General features: G+C 39.6%; 2 protein-coding genes across 4 annotated transcripts; one reads left to right on the top strand and one right to left on the bottom strand.

The window, feature by feature from the left end:
• Window positions 1-824: 824 nt before the first annotated feature.
• LOC117296270 (D-beta-hydroxybutyrate dehydrogenase, mitochondrial-like) lies at window positions 825-5,207 on the bottom strand. Of its 3 annotated transcripts, none has more exons than XM_033779110.1 (4): window positions 5,148-5,207; window positions 3,336-3,735; window positions 2,702-2,854; window positions 825-1,409 (listed from the first exon to the last, which is right to left on the bottom strand). In XM_033779110.1, the coding sequence occupies exons 2-4, from the start codon at window positions 3,721-3,723 to the stop codon at window positions 934-936; spliced, it is 1,017 nt and encodes a 338-aa protein (XP_033635001.1). In that variant the 5' UTR covers window positions 3,724-3,735; window positions 5,148-5,207; the 3' UTR covers window positions 825-933. The 3 variants fall into 3 exon arrangements, with proteins under 3 accessions (XP_033635001.1, XP_033635003.1, XP_033635002.1); XM_033779112.1 differs by lacking the exon at window positions 5,148-5,207 and adding an exon at window positions 5,102-5,123; XM_033779111.1 differs by lacking the exon at window positions 5,148-5,207 and adding an exon at window positions 4,849-4,951.
• A 423-nt stretch (window positions 5,208-5,630) lies between these two features.
• Window positions 5,631-23,477, top strand: LOC117296819. Its single transcript, XM_033779885.1, has 9 exons — window positions 5,631-5,808; window positions 7,039-7,285; window positions 7,944-7,991; window positions 10,185-10,261; window positions 11,125-11,179; window positions 12,118-12,304; window positions 17,705-17,811; window positions 21,012-21,116; window positions 21,731-23,477. Exons 2-9 carry the CDS (start codon window positions 7,085-7,087, stop codon window positions 21,767-21,769), a joined length of 819 nt encoding a protein of 272 aa, XP_033635776.1. The 5' UTR covers window positions 5,631-5,808; window positions 7,039-7,084; the 3' UTR covers window positions 21,770-23,477.
• The last annotated feature ends 500 nt before the right edge of the window (window positions 23,478-23,977 follow it).

Raw genomic sequence — 23,977 nt, 5'->3', positions numbered from 1 at the left:
AGAAAAACCAAGATCGGATAGGGCTAAGACGCGAGGAGATGCAAAAAAATAGGAACAGTGACTCAAAGTGTAGGTTTCTCAACAAAAACAACTAAAAATAGCTTTATTGACTATAAATCAATCAACAAAAGCAGTATTAAACAATAAAAACCTCTAGACCAAAACGAATGGACTTGGACCTCGCACTTTAAAATTACTCTGTTTGAAACCTCAACTTCAACAAAGGAAACCTATACCAAGAACTATTAAAAAAACTCAACTAAGCCAAAACTAAAATACAAACACAGTTAAACCATCAAACACAGTTAAACCATCAAACACAGTGCCAAAGAAAAGTTACAAATTAAAATCAAAATGGCTTTAGGATACCTGTGTAAATAAAACAACAAGAAATACAATTGATTAAAATACAGTTCTATCAAGTTTAGGAAGAAACACATGGTCTTTAAAAATGCAATCCAATGTTTAAGAAAAGTAACTTCCAAGACAGAATCTCAACAAATATAACTTTACAAATGAACTTCCAAAGAATCACAGAAATATTACAATGCCTCAATTGTCAAAATTATCAACAAAGAATTATACAATAACAAAATGAAAGTATATGCTTACCGAGTCCAAAATAGCAGAAAATACACTTGAAAGATGGCAAAATTACATGGTAGAATAAATGGCCGACCGTGTTAGTCGACAGGGTAAAAAGAAACCACGCGATTTCAAGGCACATTTGTGTAGATAATTGTATTCTACTTTTACAATATCTTTCTAACCATATTCATTTTACAACAAACGGTTACAGAACGCTTTTCAAAGACCAACTCGACCGATCCAAGGCAACGTGTTCCTTTAATGCATAATATACAAACCTGTGAAAATTTGAGCTTAATTGGTCATCCAACTTGCGAGATGATTTGAAAGAAAACTATATCTGTATTAAGTGTCCGAATGGTAGAAGAAATCCCCAACTAGTTGAGGCAGACAACACATGACAAAGGTGCGGATCCGCCAATACAAAGTCTTTGGTTCGTATCTGATCTGTGGATTCACATCTATAACTGCAGCAACCATTGCATCTACAACCGGCTGTTTATCAGTGTCCCCAATACGCGTAAAATGCCGCATCCGTTGAACGCGAGACTGAAAGAAGTCTTCACCATAAGACTCTCTGACCTCGGCAGGCAAATCCCTCTCCAACTCCTCAGCGATCTTGTCAATTTTCTCTTGGGTAAAGATGCCAGTAGCCGCGATGTAGTTTCCCGGTTCCACCACGATGACCTGTACGCCCCATCTGCGCATCTCGTACCGCAAACACTGCGTAAAACCCTCCAGTGCGTACTTTGTTGCGACATAACAAGACCGTCCAGGTGACCCCTGACGACCTAAGATGCTCGTCACGTTTACAATTCGTCCTTCGATCAATAAATTGAAGGATCAATCGATCAACAAATTGAAGGATCAATCTATCGATTAATTAATCAATCATTTAAATAATCAATCAATCATTAAATAAATCCAGCAATCGATCAATCAATCAAGTAGGGGATCGAGCAATCAATAAATAAATCAATTCAGTCAGTCAAAAACTCGTATCAGATTTTAGGAATTTAAATAATTTAACCAGGTGAAAAATGGCTCTGAACATCTCACAATAACTTGTGTTAAGCCCAATAACTAAATAAAAACAAAAGTACATATTTACAGTAATTAATCGTCTTAATTCATCACAGTGGACCACAGTGTATACTATTCCAACACGGTTTCACCCTCCACAAGCTAACACTGTGGTCCACTGTGGTGGTCCACTGTGGTCCACTGTGGCCCACTGAGGTCCCCTGAGATCCACTGTGGTCCAATGAGGTCCACTGTGGTCCACTGTGGTCTACTGTGGTCCACTGTGGTCTACTGAGGTCCACTGTGGTCCAATGAGGTCCACTGTGGTCCACTGTGATCTACTGTGGTCCCTAGTGGTCCACTGTGGTCTACTGTGGCCCACTGAGGTCCACTGTGGTCCAATGAGGTCCACTGTGGTTCTTTGTGGTATACTGTGGTCCACTGTGGTCTACTGTGGTCTGCTGTGGCCCAATGAGGTCCCCTGTGGTCCACTGTGGTCCACTGTGATCTACTGTGATCTGTTGTGATCTGTTGTGATCAACTGTGGTCCACTGTGGTTCACTGTGGTCTACTATGGTCCACTGTGGTCTACTGAGGTCCACTGTGGTACAATGAGGTCCACTGTGGTCCACTGTGATCTACTGTGGTCCCTAGTGGTCCACTGTGGCCTGCTGTGGCCCACTGAGGTCCCCCGAGGTCCACTGTGGTCCAATGAGGTCCACTGTGGTCCACTGTGATCTACTGTGATCAACTGTGGTCTACTGTGGTATACTGTGGTCTACTGTAGTCCACTGTGGTTGACTTTGGTTGACTGTGGTCCACTGTGTTCCACTGTGGTCTACTGTGGACACTCTTGTTCACTAGGGTCAATAGCGATCCACTTGGAATGCTCTACAATAATTATGAACTGGGCATTTCACAAACTATCACTAAAGCCATAGTGATCGATTCTGTGGGGTATCTAAGGGCAACCTTTATGTTCATTCAAAACCCAACATTGTATTTTTGACAGTGTTTCAACAAACTTTAAACTCCATTTTACTAAGATGCCAATGATTTTGAAAATTTAACTTTTTGTACTTTTCCTTACCTTTTGCTTTGCGAATAAGGGGTAGAAACGCCTTGCAAACACGAATGGTGCCCCACAGGTTTGTATCTGCCAGTCGCTGATAGACTTTCATTCCACAGAACTCTACATCACCAAATATGGAAATACCCGCGTTGTTAACTACAGCCCACAAAGCTGGGATTCAGGAAGGAAGATAAAACAATCATCAACTTTATTATTATTATCAATTTCTGGTAATGTATTCTTTAAATCTGTTTTATTAATGATTTAGTATGATTGGTCTGAATCTCATCCGAGTAATTATGCCTGTGATTCCCCCCCCCAGAACTTTGGGTAGTTACTGAGCAATTTGGTACTGAGGAGTGTACACTGCTTACAGACGTTGGTGTAAGAGTAAATCCAAAATTTGTATTCTCTAATCCCCAACCAAGGCAAAACTAACAACTATTTTTCGTTGCAGTACCCGTAACCTGCTGCTAAAACATAAGATTTAAACTGCCTCCAACTACCGGGCTATTTGATGCACTACTGTAAAATGCAGTATACAAGCACTTGCGAATTACTATTATGAATACCTAATTTTCTGGGAAAGTAAAATGGCTGTGCTACATTATTTTCAACCACATACTGTATTTGCTTGGGGTGGAAAATGTACCTATTGACTCTGCTGAAAGAATGTTAGTAAGCCGTTGCACAGCCTCAATCACTTGTCCCTCTTTGGTGATATCCAACTGAATAACATGTAGCCTCCCTCTAGCTTCACCCTTTGACATCTCCGAAACCCCACCCACTGATGATACGCTTTGAGAGTCAACATCCTGTAGCTTTTTAGCTCCTTCTCCTTCACTATTAAGACAGCCAGCAAAAACAGTAAAACCCAACTGATGAAGGAAATGGGCAAGCTCATGTCCAAATCCAGTATCACAACCTGTAATTAGAACAGCCTTGTTCCGAGGACAAACTGTCTGTGATGAGGCTGCACGCCGACTGAGAAGAAACACAAAGGCCACAGCAGTGACCACGGCAACAACCTCAATCAACATTGCAACACGAATCTAGAATAAAAGAAAAAAAAAACAAGAGATTTTTGTCATTTGTTTTACAATGCAGATTCATTCAATGTTACATTTTCATGTGTTATTTCTGTCACTTCCTGTAACATTCACATTTGTTTCAATCATTGGTTTGGGGGGGGGGAGGGATCCTCATGATGTTCTTGGGAAAAACTTAACATGCTTTACTGCCTGTAAAGGGTATGACTTAGTAGAGGAATGTCATCATGATCAAATGCGTTGAAATAATTTGGAATAAACAGTGTAGGCTTTTATAAGTCACTTTACATGCACCCTATTACAACCCATTCAACAGTGCAAAAGAGATCCTGGACAGACTACTGTTGCTCAACGCAGCTCTATAAGGGTACCAGTCTGTTCCTTGACGCGTGGACATGTTTTGTACACCTTCTGGAAGTGGACTTGGGGTGAATAGGGGCTCAGGCCTGTATACTTGGTTTTATCTATGAGAAAATTGCAAATTTCGTTGAGATAATAAGTGGCAGCAGCAAGATAATAAGTGTCGGCAAGATAATAAGTGGCGACTGCAAGATATTAAGTGGCGGCCGCAAGATAATAAGTGGCGACCGCAAGATAATAAGTGGCGGCCGCGAGATAATAAGTGGCGACCGCAAGATAATAAGTGGCGGCCGCGAGATAATAAGTGGCGACCGCAAGATAATAAGTTGCGGCCGCAAGATAATAAGTGGCGGCCGCGAGATAATAAGTGGTGACCGCAAGATAATAAGTTGCGGCTGCAAGATATAATAAGTGGCGGTGCTGTGAAATACATTATTATTATTATTATTATTTATTTGACCAATACAAGGTACAACAAACAATTTACAATAGCACAAGACAGAACATTAACGGGGAAAAAAAAACAATTATAAAAAAGCAAGAAGTAAGGAAAATAAATACAGAAATAAACAAAGGAATAAGTAAGGTTAAATTAAATTAACTTAAATAAATTATTTAAAAAAAAAAAAAAAAAAAAAAAAAATTAACACAATAAGAGGGCGGCTGAGGGCGGAGCATGCAGGAGGAAAACAGAACCAAATGGGGACGACGACCAGAAGGGATAAAAAACAAGTTCATTCAGTGAAACATATGCACCTGTCAAGTGGCACCAATAGGGCTTCATACAAGGGAGCCTTATTATAGTTTCTAGAAGAACATTGGTGGTAGGTTATATTACGCGAGTACGGACCATAGTGAGTACGGCGAGGCCTTGCCTCCCCTCCCCCTGTGCATAAACTTGTAATGTATCAAAATTGAATTAGATTAGAATAGAAACCATTTGATTCAATGCAAATGAAATGGTTTCTTGTTTTAACACATTGAAACACAAACGAGCCACAACACTCACAAGCAGCTATACCCGAGATACATCACGGGAAAAAATACATACGTACCTCAAAATACTGAATTAACAGAATAAGAAGAGAGAAACAGCGCCACTTATTCAGATTATAAACATATTAATACCGCCCTCTCTCGTCCTAAACCTGTGTCATCTTCCTTGTTAAGGTGGGTTTATACAAAAACATAAAGAGGGCGAACGATTCATTTTTAAGTGATTGACCAGTCAGTTACATATACTACTACTAAAATTGGACTGATTTAATATGACTGTTAATATTTTAATCAAAAATTTACCTAATTTAATCTAAGTGGTTCCATAAAATTTAATTTGTATTTCCCTAAATGCGGAACTGCCCTTTTAAAATAATGGTACAGTCTGTACAGAACCAACGACGAGCACTATTTCTTTAGGGCCGGTTTATAGTCGGTCGCGCGATGGAAATCTTGCGCGCGATCCTAAGACTGAGGCCTAAAAACTGTGTCTTTTTATGATTGCGCGTCAAGATTTCCATCGCGCGATGGTAGACCGACTATATTAAATTATACGGCCTTTATTCTTCGCTGCCGGCCAACCTAACAACCTTTTACTTTTTTTAAAACTTGAATTGAAGGTTTTTTTCTGAGCCTGGAAAGTTGTTAGCCTTTATAACAATGGCTGGTGTATTTTGATAAAAAATCACTTCAGTGAAAATAAACAAACCGCACGCCAAGGTGAGTTTCATTTTGTTTTATGAAAAACAAAACGTATCATTTGCTGAGCATTTGGCCCAATTTCCGGACGTCTCATCTTGTATTGGGCTTGTAATTGTAGGCCTTATTTATTTAATTTTAATAATATTAAAATATAATAATTATACTATAAATTGTTATTATTATTATTATGTATTAATTATGTAACCCAGTAACTGGGGCGTACCTACTACTATTACTATTTTTACTAGCAATAGCATGACAGAAAATGTCAAAATTTCGAAAAAGAAATACAGCGCCCCAGTTACTGGATGTAGGGCTTTAAATGTATTTTTGGGGGGTCAGGCTAGGAAGACGGTTCGATGTTGCATTGCCATTGTTTGGACTGTTGATTGAGTGTTGTGCCCATTTTTATATCCAATTATTTGGATTTGAGCTGAGTTGAGTGAGTTTTGAGTAATTAAATTGCCATCAAAATTGAACTAAAATTGAGTCAATACTATTTTACTACATAGGCCTGTCATACTTTGTATCATAGTCATACTCATAGTGTCAATGACGTCCTGTATAGTAACTTGAGTATGTCATTGTATGCTTTAAAGGGCACCAACCAAAACATGTTGTATTGTGTTGTTGGGCAAGGCATTTTCTCTTAACAGCAAACATAGTCATACCCAATAGGACACTCTGTCTTAAAAGCAATATCGTAACCCTCCTCCCGACGGCAAGAGGACGGTTTCCTTAACTTATAGCAGCTACTGGGACGCAAATTTGAACTTTGTTTTGCACTTAACTTAAAATGAACGTGCCAATCAATCCTATACCCAGTAACTGGGGCACTGTACTCCTTTTTAGTTACTGGGTCTATCAATCAACTTAATCCAGACCGTACGCTTTGTAATAAATGTGCACGTTACCTGATTTCTTAGGGTAGTTACATGTAGATGACATTGACATATTTGTGTGGGTGTTATATTTTAACTTTATGTTTTTATTTGTATGCTTGTTTATCATACACAGAGATTGCAGAATACTATAACTTAGACAATGCTTCCTGTTAAGTGAGACAAAGCTTCCCGTTAAATGTTTGCCTTTTGGTTTTCTGCAATTAAGGGTAACCCTGATTTGTTGATTTATTAACAAAGTAGAAGTAAAGTAATAGAAGAAGACGACAAGTGTAAATGAACTGATACAGAACTCTCTTGATAATTTGTTTTTAATCATTGAAGATTTGATTGTTCTTCCTTCCAGGTAACCCAATTATATGAGACACAAATAACTGATAAACAGTAACACCATGGATGGGATTCTCTCCATCGAGTCTGATCTTAAAGTTGGGATTAAGTGCAAAGACATTAAGCTTAATAAGCCAGATGTTGGAGTGAGTAAGACTGAATTGACTCCCGACCCAGTTGGAGTTACCTACAAGCTGCGGGACATCAACAAGGAGCTGGTTGCTGCGTGGACAAAAGAGTTTAAAGGATACGAAAGAGTGATTGTATGTTGAGACTTTGAAATCCTGCTTTGCATTGTTTATTGTTTGCATTGTTTCAAATTAAAAAGAGCTGCAATAAACTTTTGCTCACCAGAATAAGGTCACCATCCAAACTACCATGTCACATGTAAAAATTGTGACTGGTAACCGGAAAAGTTTTATTTAAGCATTATTTTCTGCTTAAGCAGCTCATAAATTGGGCCCAGGAGTACTGGAAACATTTGCTCATTAAGTGAATCGTACTGTCAGTCAGCAGATTGTGTACTGGGGAATAAACTTCCTGCATGGACATTTTCGCTCCGGATTTTTGGCATTTGTCTAAAAACATGAGCACCTTTGGAAGTGAAATTTTTCATCTTTCAGCTTTCTTGTATACATTACATAAGATTAAAACAATCAAATAGTTCCAAAAACCAGAGGTACATGAACTTTGCCTTTAAAAATAGTGTAACAGAGTTCTTTCAGTTTCAATATTTTTAGGAGTTCACTTTACTTTTCAACTTGTAGTGATCTTTGTACATTGTTTGTTACGAAGACAAAAAGCATTCATCACTGTTCAAGTGTGTCAGACCCAGTTTGCAATGTGATTACTACTTTTGATGATAAATATTCCTTCATCATGCTCAAATTATTCATAATTTCTTTTGTAATTTTAATTCAGATTTCCGAAGGAGACATATTCAAAAATGCTCCAGCAGCCGATGCCATTGTAAGTAGTAGTACAAAATTTTGATTCTTTAAGCTAACTTTTATTGCTTCTGACAAGATTGAGTACAGAATGTAGTTCCCACCTGTAACAAAGCAGTGCCCAAGACTGATTAAATTCAGCCTAATTAGTCAGATTTTGTAACGAGAATAACTAGTTCTTATACAGTGCTTATTACAATAACATTTCAGTGCAATTTACATTAGTGCCCAGCAGTCGATTTCACAAAATGCTAGGATTAATCCTATCTCGAGTTCGGACGAGTAACTCGTCCTAACTATAGCAAATAACTTGTCCTAACTTAGGATGGGTTCAGTTCGTCCTAACGTTCTATCGTAACTGAACTTGTTGTAAGTCCTACGATGAATCCTAAGTTGGGAGGAGTTTGGTGAAATCGACGGCTGGTCATTTGGCCAGTAACATTCCTATAATCTTTCTCGGCACCCTGAGGAGATAAACATGCACAGCGTGGGCTGCTGTGGCACTAAGAATTTTTTCAAACACAATCAACCTCTACCCTCGCAGGTACATGTACCCATTTATACCCCTCGGTGAAGTGAAGCAATTGTAGTAAAGAAGCTCTTCCTCAGTGACACAAGTGCCATTAGCCATTTAGAGATATGGTTGACACAAAACTATGACACTGCTGGGTTTGGGTAAATTTGTCTGTATACACCCAAACCATGCAGGACACTCCTAGTGTGTCCACCATTCCTCGAAAAGGCAAACGACAGGGATTCAAAACCTGCACCCCAATGACTTACCACCAACTTGAGTGAGTTCATTGCTCTAAACCGCTCATCCATGTATTTGACAAACCTATTCAATTTGCCCTATTCATAGCACACTTGTTGCAAGCCACCACATGTCAACCTTGTTAATTACCTTTTGTGAAAACCATTATGACACAAAACAAGTTTGGGAAGTCAGCTTTGAACTTGTGTATTTCTTGAACAAGTCATTGTTTGTAGAATTTGAATTTGCAATTTAGCTAACTGTAATTTACAACTGAAAATGTGTGGCATTACGCAAAATACAGGCTACTGCTGGGATTTGAGCTATTCATGTATGTTTGTTTTCAATAAGTTCTTTTATAAGACTTTACTTTGTTTAGTGTTTATCCCTGCGATAGAGTGTACTGTTAAAGACTACCTAAATGCCAAAGGGTTCAGCAGAGTGCCGTACTCTGGGAAATGCGTATCATTTGCAATGTTGATTTCATACAACCCATTGCCGTTATTGTCGTTGGAGAGATGTAGTTTTATAGCAAAAGTTAAAATTTAACTTAAATAAAACTTAAATTTTTTAAAATAATTGTTTTGTTTTTTATGGGAAACCACAAAATTGGTGAACCCTATTCTTCTTATTGGAGATTCCAATTTCAAGAGTCAAGCATTGTACTTCCTAAAGGGTTATAGAGCTTGTCAATCGAGCTAGTCTGAGGATAGAACTAATATGGGTTAACAATGTACATGTACCTATTTTTGCTGAAAACTTAATGAGCAGGCTAATTGTACAAAATGTGTTTGGTCTATACAATATGTACATGTAGGTGGCAGTTTGTCCTTTCATGTATGGTTGTTGCATAGAGCTATATATATTGACTAGAGCGCTAACTTGCTCCGCGTTTTGAAGCCACCCTGAGCGCAGACATGTTTGATGTGTTGCGTGACTACGGAACGATTTTAATTTTAAGAGAACACACATTGCCGCGATTTGTTTTTAATTCGGCATGTGCGCTTTCGTACGCGACTGCCCATTCGCGCACGTCCGCGCTACGAAAACCGTATGTTCGACTTGATTGATGTACTAAAAAAAGTATACGCGCCTTTTAAACATGATGCACATGGCACTCGCAGTTTTGTACGCTCATCAGCAGATTGTGCGTTCACATTTGCTGCATTTTTTGCTTCGATGACACATAGAAAAGAACAAACGCACTATCATGCACATAGCCGTACAATTGCCGTACAAAATTTCAAGCTTTTGTATTGGTTTGTACATAAACATGGATGCGCCCACACTGCTTCAAAACCTTAGTGCGTGTATAACGGGGTGTTAGCGCTCTAGTCAATATATATAGCTCTATGGGTTGTTGTTTAATGTGCTTTAAAACCCCCAACATTTTTGTATTATTTTATGTTTCAAGTTTTCCAGTTTCAATTCTTTATTTTCTGATGTTTTTGTTTTGTTTAGGTGTCACCAGCTAACAGTTTTGGTTTCATGGATGGGGGAATAGATATGGCACTTTCAAGGCATTTTGGATGGCAACTGTAAGTCTACTCAATCATTAAAAGGCATGCATGATTTCTGAGGATTTATCATGATTTTGGGATGTTTTAAAAGAAAATCCTTGTACATTTAACCTCAAACTTTCTCAAAAGCAAGAAAAGCAATCACCAAAGGGAGAAAGACACACAGCCCACGTACATTTTGTCTTAACCTGTAGTCTGGTGATGCACAGAGTCTGTAAACCTGCTGCATTGTAACATCTTGGAGGTTCCTCTAATGAAAAGGATCCCAGACCTGCAAGCCTTTCTTTAGGAATGTTTACATTGTTCAAAGTTCATTCCTGCATTAAAACCTGCTGTTAATGAAATGCAACTTCTTGTTCTTCTCTGCAAAGTGAGTCCAAACAGAGGCTGAAATGAAAATTAGTCTGGTTTCTTAATGTTTTCACAGGAATGTAAAAGGATCTCTGAGTTAGGGTGTATAAAGAGTTTGACATGATGGTGCTGCATGAATACTCATCATTAATAATACTAATAAAAATAGTTAACCATTCTTATGCTCAGGGATGAGATTGTTCAGACTTTTGGCTGAATTCAGACTGTTTATGTTGGCCTGGTAAAGAAGATCAGGCAATATTTTTCCCCACAAATAAAGAAACCCTGCTCATTTGTCTACCTCTCTAGTGCTTTGGAAACTGTTTCCAAAAGCTCCTTGGAATCTATAACCCCAGGGGTTGCTAAATGGTAGAAATGACGTCATTTCAACACACCTTTGAACTTGTATCCAAGTTTCAGACTTTTTCGTTAGTAATGACTCTCACCCCTGTATGTTACTCCTCACACAAATGTTTCGTACTCTCATTAAAAGGAGCCTTTGTTTTGTTGCACAAATCAATTATGTTCAGAATGAATCGACTTCAGGAGATGATCAGAACAGAAAAGGAAGGAGAACTGTTAGTGGTAAGTATCTTTTCTAATGTAATTATGGTTACAGGGTTAGTCTGACTGATTGCTCACAATGTATTCAGTACAGCATATACTTGATTTAAAAGCTGAGATTGTGGTTGATTATCAGCCACAGCCACACACGACAACCCCCCCCCCACATGGTGTATTTGGGTAGTATAGTACAGCAGGTATTACATGTAAGTCCAAGCAGTCCAAAACAAACAGTTTGCACAGTGTGGTTGGCTGTTGATAGTTACCATAACTCATTAGAAAGCATGGCTAGACACTACAAGGTGAACGTTTACGGCCAAACAGCTGAAGAGTAGGTTCATGCTTGCGGATACACTGCCTTGGAATCAGGCTATTCAAACATACACAACTTTTGGCGCTAAATAGCGAGGTGCATCCCCCTGTGTTTACCCCGGGGTGCTCACTCGGGTGAGCCCCTGACAAAAGCTAATCGAATGATCACTCACCCTCTCATGGTGACGTCATGCACCTGAGGCCAGCCCCAAGTGACCTACTCCACAAGCAGGGCACTTGGGGCTGACCAGGGTGAGCCCCTGGAATGACGTCAAAGCTATTCGAACGTACCGGGGGCAGACCAGGGTCGACCCAGGGAAGCTTATCAAACGCACCCACAGATCAATATCATTCACATGGCAGATAAACTACATGTATGCCAGCCTACAGATAAACTAAGCCAGCCTGCAGTATTATAACATACATGTGATGAATGCAGATTTTCACAATACAAGTATACCCTGTTCAACATATACAACCCATTGAGTGACAGGGTTTCAAACAGTACAGTAGGTTAACTCTTTGCCTAATGTTGCACCAAGTAGGAAGGCTATTGAGCATATCATTGGGAAAACCTTGGAGTGTCACCAGTACCAACTACATTATTAAACATAATGCTCAAGACCTGATGTTGTGGTTTATGACAGGGAGATGCACTGATTGTCCCAACTTGCCAGCAGTTCTGGGGTAAATCAGATCGTAATTCCTGCTGGGAGGCCTTCAACCAAGGTACCCCAATCAAGTTCCTCATCTCAGCACCTACCATGAGGGTACCAGAAGACGTCTCTAGTAGTAACAACTCATACTTAGCATTCAGAGCTATTATTCTGGCAGGTTAGTCTTAAGTTGCCTGTATTTTATACAAATATAACACGGTTTGAGGGCTAACAGTCACATTGGAAGTGGACAAAATTGTTCCCGAGAAGAATCCTAGGGAACAAGTGTGTCAACTTCCATTACCTCGGGGTGACTGTAAAATGTTTTTACTCATATTCGGCATCATTAACATGTGCCACCATCTTTTCATGTGTTTGATGTCGCGAGGGCGATGTTGGTGCATGTGTACAGCACCCTGGGAACTATCGTAGAGTGCTATCATAATAATAATAATAATAGTGGCAATTTATAATGCGCCATGTCTGTCTAAAAGACACTCCTGGCGCAGGAGAGATGTCGAAGCCAGAATGCAAAGAATATAGTTAAGCACACAAATAAGTTTTCAAATGGGTTTTGAAGCTGGAATATGTAGTGAGTTGTCGGAGTTTAGGGGGGAGTTCGTTCCATAATGATGGGCCAGAGTGTGAGAAGGAGCGGGCTCCCCATGAATGGCGTGTGCGTGGAATGTTTAGAAGTTTGGTGGACGATGATCTGAGGTGCCTGGGTGGAGCATGAAGATGTAGCAGGTTCTGGATGTATGTTGGTGCCGTGCCCTGGAGAGACTGATACACAAGAAGGAGAATTTTGAAGTGGATACGCTTTTGAACCGGGAGCCAGTGCAGGGCCTTGAGGATTGGAGTGATGTGTGTTGATCTTTTAGTAAGGGTGACAAGTCGGGCGGCCGAATTTTTGAGTCGTTGGAGACGCTTTATCTGATACTCTGGCATATTGCTGAGAATGGCATTGCAGAAGTCAAGTCGTGATGTTATGAGAGAATGCACAACCTGCTCTGTAGCTTTGCGAGAGAGGAACTTTCGAATGTGGGAGAGGTTGCGAAGCTGGTACCTGACAGATTTAGCGATATGTGATATGTTGTTGTTGAACGTCATAGTAGAGTCGAAGACTACTCCAAGATTCCTGCATTTGTGTTTCGGCCTGTGGTTTGCTTCGTCAGTTATGAAGACAGGCTCAGTGACCTTGTTGAGCATCCCCTTCGTTGTTGAGCATCCGTCTTGAGCCCATTGAGTTTAAGATTGTTGCGTGACATCCAAATTTTAATTTCAGCTAGGCATTCCTCTAAACGTCTGAAAACAGAAAGAAGATTCGCATCTGACGGAGGAAAGGAAATAAAAAGCTGGATATCATCAGCGTAAAAGTGGTACTGAACGGTGTGCTTGCAGATGAGCTCTCCAAGGGGTTGAGTATATACAGAAAACAGCAACGGGCCACACACAGAGCCTTGAGGGACTCCATGTGTCAGAGGTGTTGGCTCTGATTTGACTCCATCAATGGACACAGACTGGGAGCGATTACTAAGGTAAGATGAGAACCACCGAATGGCATTAGAAGTTACCCCAAAGGTTTGAAGGCGCTCAATCAAAGTTGTGTGACAGACTGTATCAAAAGCCGAGGAAACATCAAGCAAAACAAGAGCCGTCAGGTTACCGTTGTCCATCTGCTGTAGTATATGGTCTGTCAAACTCACAAGAAGAGTTTCAACACTGTGATTGCTCCTATATGCAGACTGGTGACTATCTAGTATGTTTTTATCAGACAGATGCTCTGTGAGCCTGGAGAATGCAGCCCTCTCTATAACCTTGGAGAGGAAAGGGAGATTTGATACTGGTCGATAGTTTTGCAATGAGTTTATGTCCAAGCCATTCTTCTTTAACACAGGTCGGACATTAGCATGCTTCAGAGTATTGGGGAATTGCCACTTTGAAAGCTGGAATTTATTATGTTGGTGATGGCTGGAGCCATAACTGGCAAACATTTCTTAAGCAGATGGGTAGGCAATGGATCAAGGTCGCAAGACTTAGTGGGAGATTTGTTGATGATCAACCGGACCTCAGTAGATGTGATTGGGCGTAGATTGTCCAGAGCTGCTGCTGTGACAGGGGTTGAAGAGTGGACAGCTTCTCCTCTCTGTTTATCTAGGCTAGTACAAATCGCTTCCACTTTGCTCCGATAAAACTGACTGAATCTGTCCGAGAGTTGCTGTTTGCTTATGTGATCAGGCAAAGGTGTGTCAGACTTGCGATTCAAGATATTATTTGTTATTGAAAACAATTTCCTTGAGTCACCACAGCATTCGTCCACAAGGTTATTGTAGTAGGAGATCTTAGCTGATCGTATGAGAGACTGGACCTTCTGACGTTGAGAAATGTAGAGTTGACGATGGATTTCAAGATTTGATGAACGCCATTGTCTTTCCTTTTGTTTACGAATTCTTTTCTCCCGTGCTATCTCACCATTGTACCACTGTGTATTCGTTCTGATTCTTAATGTTCTCGTGGTTAAAGGAGCATGATGGTTTAGGACTTCTGTGATACTTGAGTTGTATTTGGTAACCGCAGTGTCAGGTTCATCCGTACTGCAGCTGTCAACCAAGGATTTCTGCTCCAGATCACGGATGAAACACAGAGGATCTATCGCACCCACGTTCCTTGAAGATAGTTTCTTCAAGTTTGCTCTTGGTTTGGTGAGGTTGAAGTTGCAGACAATAGCCGAGTGATCTGATATTCCCGCAACAACTTGAGGATCAAAAATGCTGTCACTACCAGATTGCCGGGTCAGCAATAGGTCAAGAGTATGACCATGTACATGTGTTGGCTCACTGATATGCTGTTGCAGGCCATAAGATGCCAATAAGTCTGTGAAGAATGCTGATTTGGAAGTTGGTGGATCCAAATGAATATTAAAATCACCGGAGATTACTAGTGACCCAGTAGAGAACAAACGCCCGTCAAGGAAGTCAGAAAACTCTTCCAAGAATAGGTTAAATGGACTGCTGGGACCGGGAGGGTGATAAATAATAACGACTTGTATTGTTTTCGATGCAGAGACAATACTGGCTTCAATAAACTCAAAAGATTGATAAGACTTGAATGAACTTTGTTTGCAGACATGTGCACTGAGCTCATTTCTCTACAAAAGTCCAACTCCTCCACCACGTCTAGTAGGTCTCGGTACATGTTCAAGCTTATACCGATTTTGAGTTAGTTCACCAATAACTGCACTGTCGTCATCATTCAGCCATGTTTCACATATACCCAGTATATCCAAGTGGTTATCATCCATAAACTCAAGAACTTCACTGGTCTTGTTCCTGACAGAGCGGGCATTTAGCATACCAAATGCCACTCTATTGTGATGTTGATTTTCAACTTGTGGTCGTTTCTTTGTTCTTCCTGCTCGAACTCCACGCCTTGTAGCAGGTATTCTATTTATGCCAAGTGCTCGAATGTGGTTCATCAAAGTTTGGGAAATCCTTTTATTCTCCATTATAGAGCCTCTAAAGGCAAGCAATTCATTGGATGAATAGTGCGGCATACTTTCATCTAGGTGATGTGAAAGACCATGTGAACAATACTCATTGTTGTGTTCAGGCATTGATAGCAGAAGCACTACATGTGCCAAACAATGGGAAGGTCTTCGCTCAAGTAAGCAGGTATTGGTAGGTGTATCCACAGCAAAGTGAAGACAAGAAATTTTCCAATATTTCTCTTCCAAATAATTCAAATTCAAGAAGAGTTGAAAACATGAAGCTTGTACTAAAATGATCTTGAAGTAAAGCCAATTCATTTAGTATAGAACTTAAGATGCAGTGTGAAGTATAGACTTCACAATCACTCATCAAAGCAGAGGTCTCAAACAACAGTTGCCACAGGGCGCCGTCTATTAATCTCATAATGACAACTAGACTAATTACCGAACTAACCAGCGTCGTCTTGTCATGCGTATTTACCATAATAATAAATAATAATAATACAAAGCATTTATAAGGTGCTATACAAAGAACAGAACGCCTAACATTAACAAGGGGGGGGGGGCAACACAAGAACAAAAACAAAACCAGACCAACGACAGGTGCGTGAACATGTGCTTGCACACTTGGTAAACAGCAAAAATAGCATCTTTAAGTGATGTTGAATGGACCAGTGATAATTCAACTCTCTGGTCATGAATAGATATATGAGGTATACAAAGTCATGAATATATGTATGAGGTATATAAAGTACAGTGTTTATTTTCCTGCATTTTACTTAGTGGGCCTGTCCTGGGGATTGACAGATAGAAAGCCGGGTACATGTATATGAAATTGATTATATATCTACTTGGGTATCCTCCATTTCTACTTGGGTATCCATATACAAAGCTACAATTGTTTAGTGCCCCCTTTTTTTTATAAAGGCCTCAATGCAATAGGGTTTCATTATTAGCCTATCTGTGTTGGTTGTACTACGTGTAAATTATTTCCTGTGTAAGCTTGCGCCACATTTATGTTTCAACACGACCAAGTTATTTCCTCTCTACCAATCAGAAGGGATAAAACTGTCCAAGGTGTTTGCAAATTGTTAAAGGCAGGGCACTTGGTATTAGCTCTCTCTCGTGGTCTTCTCCTCAAATTATATACCTGCTTGAATCACTGGTACCGCTCCCACCACAGCTTGTCTTTCCAGTGCTTCCTGCTTTGAGTTCGGTGGTATCACAACCTGCCCATTCTCAGATGTTGTCTACTCAGCGATCGGCTCGGGGAATGATGGCATCTCTCTGGCATACTCAAGCATCCAATGTGCACTGGCTGCTGCCAAACCGCCTTGATGAACCACATGGCCCAACCAAGCTGCCTTCAGTTCAATCACTGCTGCTGAAGTACCATTGATTGCCAATGTGGATTATGCTGAAGTGTTGTACCAGGGCCCAATTTCATAGAGCTGCTTAACGGTCGATTTTGTGCTTAATGGGCCCACCTAGCAAATTTTTCAATTCAGAGCCTTGCTTTATCAAGGTTTTTTGCTTAAAGCGATAAGCAATGAAAAAGATCCTCAAAGCCCCAATTTTCTGCTTTAAGCACCCTGTTTAAGCACAGCGCATAGTGCAACATCATTGCAATAATGAGTTTTTAGTGTGGTGGCGCAGCGGTGTGTATTTTACGTGTGTGTGTGTGTATGGTAGGTTCAGCGAAGTAAGCGAGTGTCTTATATTTTTCAGAAATGTTGTACAATGTATCTTCTTATTTAGGATTTGAGGCATTGCATGGTGAGATATCTTACTCTGCATTTATTTCTCTCGTCATTTTGTTAGCACCTTCTTCTTTTTTTTGCTTAAGCAGACGACCCAAAATGTTGCGCGCGCAGTTTGTTTACGTGCAAAAAGCTAGCAGCCGCTCGTGAAATAGGTTTATGCTTATATGCAAATTGTTTTGCTGCGTTAAGCAAAAAATGTGCTTACCGTTAAGCAGCTCTATGAAATTGGGCCCTGTTTATCTCTTTTACCTGTACCTGTTCCAGATACTAGTACCTTTATATTCAATACCTTGTATATCTGGTGATTATTTTGTATTCCTTTCTACAGTCCAAAAACATAACTCGAGGCCTGACTCAATTCCTATACGAAGTGTTCTCTGCTCTGGCCTGGCAACGTCAGTGGGTTGTATGCCGCCAACAAAATGTGCAAAACAGGTAAGACAAGCAAAGTCTCTCCTATTGTGTACCTTTTGTATTTGACCATGTTTTGATACAATCTGACATGGGCTCCAACAACTGGCACGACTGGGGTGAAGAATCCTTTCAAACAAAGGGCTTGTAGCTCAAAACTTTTCATGGACCAGAATTCTAGTGAGCTATGCACACATACAAACTGGTTTAATTTGAGCAAGCACTATTTAGAAAAGATTCATCTTATTTGTCTTATTGGCAAGTATACTTCAACATTTTGAACATAATTTTGTTTATTTTGCTGGTATTACACTGTGAAGTTTTAAGTATGAAACACAAGAATGCCAGACTTGTCTGATTGTCAGGTCATTGGCCTGGAATGACCGTCAATTTTGAACTGCTGACCTGTCCTTGTTTTGGCCAAGTTTGATGGAACCAAAAGTTGATAACCAAATTAATAATGATTGACATGGGGCCAGGCATTCTAATTCTAAAGTTTGACATGCTGCATTAATGTTGATGTATGGTTGGAGGTGTTCCTGGTTTGACTCCCTGTACATTTTGACATAGCCATAAACCATTACAAGGAGTATGTAATGTTGATGTATGGTTGGAGCTGTTCCTGGTTTGACTCCCTGTACATTTTTGACATAGCCATAAACCATTACAAGGAATATGTAATGTTGATGAATGGTTGGAGGTGTTCCTGGTTTGATTCCATGTACATTGTGACACAGCCATAAACCATTACAAGGAATATGTAATGTTGATGAATGGTTGGAGCTGTTCCTGGTTTGACTCCCTGTACATTTTGACATAGCCATAAACCATTAGGCGCGCGGTCCATTTAGGGCCGGTTCGGCAACCATCAGACGATTGTCAAACGATTACAGTAGCAAACGATTCAGCAGCGGTTGTGAGACGATTGGGGGATAGGTTCTTCAAACGCTTCAGTGCGCTGAGCTTGTCTAGTCGTCCGGAGTCCGAACAAAGGGGCTATAATCGGATTACTGTCCATTGTGTTGGGATTATAGCTTTGACTGTTCGGTTGTGGACTATGAATATGAATTTAAAAACTAAAATGTTCAAACGCGTTATTTTTGCGCTGTGTTTTTTCCATTTCTAAAATACTCGTCAAAAGATACCACACATACTTTTTTTAATCGTGAAAAACGATGAAGTATAACCTCGCATTCTACTTTACCTCTTGTTGTCATGTATTTGCTTCACCTAGCGCTGGCAACGTCAATGTACCTCACATGGGTACATCATGTACATGTATACTCGATTTGAGCGTTCGAGACGAACTCAATTTTTGGTTGGTTGTGACCAACTAAGAATGTTTCCCAACTAATGTGTATCTTTTTAATAAACGTATGACCAGGTTGTTGAATTTGGGTGTGATCTGCAAATAGGATTGTAATCAGTACGTCCTAGTCAGAAGGTTTAATTTTGGGTTCAAAACAAACTAATCTTTGATATTTGATTGAAAAGAAAACGTGAAAATGTACACAGCAGGCTTGTGTTTTTTTATTTTTGTTTAACTGGACCATTTACCCACATGTAAATAGAATACTTATGGTTTTTAACTATTAAGAACAACGAATTGAATGAAAAGTTATAGAACTGACTGAGCTAATTTATTGAAATGACTGGTTTAACTTACGATCCGACTAATAACCCTCCCGACCAACAATCAGGGCGGGCGTGACTAAAAGAGCTGCTCAAAAATAATGTAATGAACCCGAGGTACACATCAGATAACAAACATCCAATTCAATAAGATTATATGGTCTAGATAATGTGACCAAAAGTTCGTCAAAACAAACTAAATGGGAAATGTCCATTTCCCCAAATTATCGCGGTAGAAAATCGTTCACTGCGATCCGTTAACCACCTTATCAATTGAAACAGCCTTGTTTATTTAATAAATATTTTTATGATTTCCGTTCGGGTCTACCTCTCAAAATCAAGAATCCCGATTTTTTTCGACTTACACAACACGATGTTAAAAGTCGTGTTTTGCCCCCAAAAATATGTTCATTCATGATGCTAAGAAAAAGCTACTACCTGGGCGTACACACACCTAGTCAAAACCAAACAATTGTTACCAGTACTCCTGGCTGTGGAGGATAAGTTGGGATTAGCGAGGGATTAGCGTTGGAAGTGTCAGTGATAGCCTGGTGTAGGCGAACTCTTTTGTTAGTTGTAAACCACAGTCAAGCGCCAACTCTTTTGTGTTTCACCTCAGTAAGTCTTTCTATAATCTCTGGAAACGATTGCGTCCCGAAACTCAACCGATTGACCCTCTGTAAAATAATCGTTTGCGGCAATCGTGGATGATTGCCGAACTGGCCCTAAATGGACCGCGCGCCTTACAAGGAATATGTAATGTTGATGAATGGTTGGAGCTGTTCCTGGTTTGACTCCCTGTACATTGTGAGTCACAATGTACAGGGAATCAAACCAGGAACACCTCCAACCATACATCAACACTGCTGCAGCATGTCAAACTATTAAAGGAAATCAATGTATCTTTTTTGCAAGGTATTCAGAGCTACATTTTGAAGTATGGGCCTTATTCCTTTATATATTCCTTGTAATGGTTTATGGCTGTGTCACAATGTACATGGAATCAAACCAGGAACACCTCCAACCATACATCAACATTACATATTCCTTGTAATGGTTTATGGCTATGTCACAAATTGTGACATAGCCATAAACCATTACAAGGAATATGTAAAGGAATAAGGCCCATACTTCAAAATGTAGCTCTGCATTCCTGAAAGATGATACACGCTTTGATGCGCCCATCGGGTGTGACAAAGCACTATATAAGAACTTGGTGCTAGTAAAATAGGACTTCAACACTTGGGTTGAACAAAATTTAAATCAAAGAGCATGATTTAAACAAAATTTAAATCAAAGAGCAACAATTAAACATTTTGTTGTGTATAAGTGATGTATTCAAAGATGTAGGATGAACAAGTAATTAAAGGCATTGAGATAAAAAAACAATATGATTGTATGGTCTTTAATTATTGGGGGTGGGGAAGGGGGAGGGGTTGCAAAATATGCATCATACCGAAAACCCCTGGATGCTTCAGATGGATTCAAACCATTTTAGAGCAATTAGCTTACTAGTTGTTGCCAGAGGCCAGCTACAATCTCCTCATTAACAGTTTTTAAAGAATTCAAGATTATTTTATGTTGTTCCACAGATGAAATGTGCTTATGATATTTATGAACAGAAGTCTCGAGATGATCTAAGAAACCCAGACAGTCTAGGAATAGTTTGGGATCATCACAGATTTATGCAATCCTCAGTAAGTATACGTCATCAACTTTTCAAGTTTTAGATTTGTCAGGTTTTGTCTCTTGTAATAGTATTTTCTGAATACTCCTTTGCTATCAAACCGCTATGACAAATCAGACTTGTGTTCAAGCCCCAAGGCTTTCATTTGTAGTAATGGGAAAGTAGGTTAATCTATCACGGTAACACTCTAAAAGACGTTAGGAAGGTTTTGTTTCAAGCAAAAACAATTGTTATTTCGAAGTTACAAAGTGGCATTTTATGGCCGCCTGTTCTAGTTCACTAGACAAGCTCTGGTCAGCAGCAGTGGTGTGTTGGTTGGATTACTGGTCGTGACACTTGTGCCCTTGAGCAAGACACTTCACTATTATTGCTTCAGAACTAGTTGGCTCTACCAGCTGGGCGTCAAATAAGGTATTGCGAAGGGGATAACCCTACTTGAGCACCAGGTACATGTAGGTGGCAACATGCTCCTGGTGGCAGTTGATTTGGCTCGACAGCCCAAATTGTTTAGGGTAGCCCTCACCTTGAAGTGGCCATCCAACCTTGTCGAAGGCAATCTCTCATAAAAATAATAAAAATAATTAAAATAGTTAATTTATTTTCTTTTGTCTTTTGCTTCATCAGACTGAGTTTGGTGAATTTGTCTATCATGAGGACAGCTGATGGGAAAGCCAGTAATGATGTGTAGACTTGCCACACACAGCATTTATGATAAATCAAGACTCGATTTGACTCATACACAGCACGCCCATGATGGAAGGTGTTTGTGGTCATGTAAACTGAACTAGAGTTTGCTTTTTATCTGACTGTGTGCAATGAACAAGACTGTGCTTACCACCCGGACAAGGGTTTGCTTTCTGCCAGCAGTTGATCTGATGAGGCACCGATCAGGTTGCATCTTGCAGGGATGAAGTCTTTAAATCAAACATCGCAATAAAAAAACTCCACAAAGACATGAAAGACAATGAAAATGGACAACCCTTGATCCATGAGGATGTGGGGCAATGGAGAATATGGATGCTATTAACAACAAGTGATGGAATGAACTTTCTAAATGTGGAGATTGTGGTTTAAGTGCTACCAGGAAATTAGCTTAATTGCTCTTTTTTATAAGTTGCATTATTGGTTGTATTTGAACAATGTTGTAGGCTCAGATCTACATAAGGTCGGAGCCTACAACCTTGTTTCAAATGGGACAATCTGTAGCCATAAAACGTCCTTCAAACAGATATTTGAAGAATTCTTCAAATATCACATGAAGATAATGGAATTTGGAATTTTTTGAAGAATGGAAAATAAAAGAAGGCATTATAGTAAGGGATAGTAAATAGGAGCAACAATGTAGTTTAGAACAAATTGTTTTGAAGAATTGGTGATACCTTCACTGTTTTTTTCCAGTCATGCAAGGATTTGTTTCAAAGGCAAAATAAATCATGTCATCAATTTATTTTTAATTCCTCAAAATGAGCTCCCTCTACAGGGTGTATGTGCCCTCATCTTGTGGTTGAGGACATGACATGTTTAACTGGTTGAGTTAATGCTTCCAATAGTCCACAGTTATTCCAACCACATCAATCATGTACAAGGAGATGTAAAAGTAGCATGTAGATTCTTCCCAGTTGGTACAAGTTTAAAAAAAGGAAGGGAAAACAAATGTACATGTAACTGTTTCATTTTCTCAAAAAAGAAGAAAAACAAACAGAAAACAAAGTTTATAAAGGGGGTACAAGCCTAAAACTTGTTAACCATGCATGTATCTCTGATTAATAATGGCATGGTATCACAAGTATTTTCTAGTGTGCAATACTTGCTGTAAAGTCCACTGACCTATTCTGTCAATACGCCTCTCTTAATATTTATGCATGAGTACGTCACAATTCTAAGCCAAAGCGAGGCCATAGGCGCAGCCACTGCAAGTGGTGGCGGACGTGCGCCTATAGCCTCATTTTGGGTAAGGATTATGACGTCAAGCATGAATATTAAGAGAGGTGTATAAAGAGACATACCGCTCAGTTCAAGACAACGTGGCTGTCTCGAGAAGACCCTTGCAAGTTAAATACATGTACAGGTGTACATGTAGGATCACTTGTAATACCAAGAGCTTGATGTTTCTTATAACGGGTCTGGCTACTTTTTGTAACACAACACACAATGTCGTCAGAAAACTATTTTCTGGGGCAGCTTTCTACCATCATTATCTTCAAACTGTGTAAGATAAATGTAAATCTGTGGACAAAGAGTGTCCAAATCCTTTAAGGCTAGATTTGTCAAAAATACATTTTAAGCTGATATGAACTGATGTTAAGTATAGTCAAAATGATTGTCAAAACTTGTCAACATCAGTCTCATTACTTGTTGGGGGGGGGGGGGGAGAAATCAAATCAACTGTAATATTAAAGGCACTGTACATGTTTGGTAATTGTCAAAGACCAGTGTTCTCACTTGGTGTATCCCATCTTAATCATAGAATAATCTCAATCGGTCATCGAGGTTGTGAGAAAATGATGAATGAAAAAACATCTTTGTTGGACGAATTTGTGTGCTTTCAGATAGGAATAAAAGACTTCTACATGTAGCTATAAATATTTTAATATTTTAGTGAATAATTTCTCTCTCTCAAAAACTACATAACTTTAGAGGGAGTCATTTCCCACAATGTTTTATACTATCAACAGCTCTCCAATGATCGTAACCAAGTTAGTTTTTAAGTTAATATTTGTTTTGAGTGATTACCAAACGTGCACCTTCCCTTTAAGTCAATGTGGAACCAAGCTATTTAACATACCACAGATCTGTCAAATATGCATGCCGTCGATTTCACTAAACTCTTCCTAACTTAGGACTAATCTTGGGACTTAGGACGAGTCCCAA

Source organism: Asterias rubens, chromosome 11 (assembly GCF_902459465.1).
Source record: "Asterias rubens chromosome 11, eAstRub1.3, whole genome shotgun sequence".
NCBI lineage: Eukaryota > Metazoa > Echinodermata > Asteroidea > Forcipulatida > Asteriidae > Asterias > Asterias rubens.
This window is presented reverse-complemented; position numbering and strand designations above follow the sequence as displayed.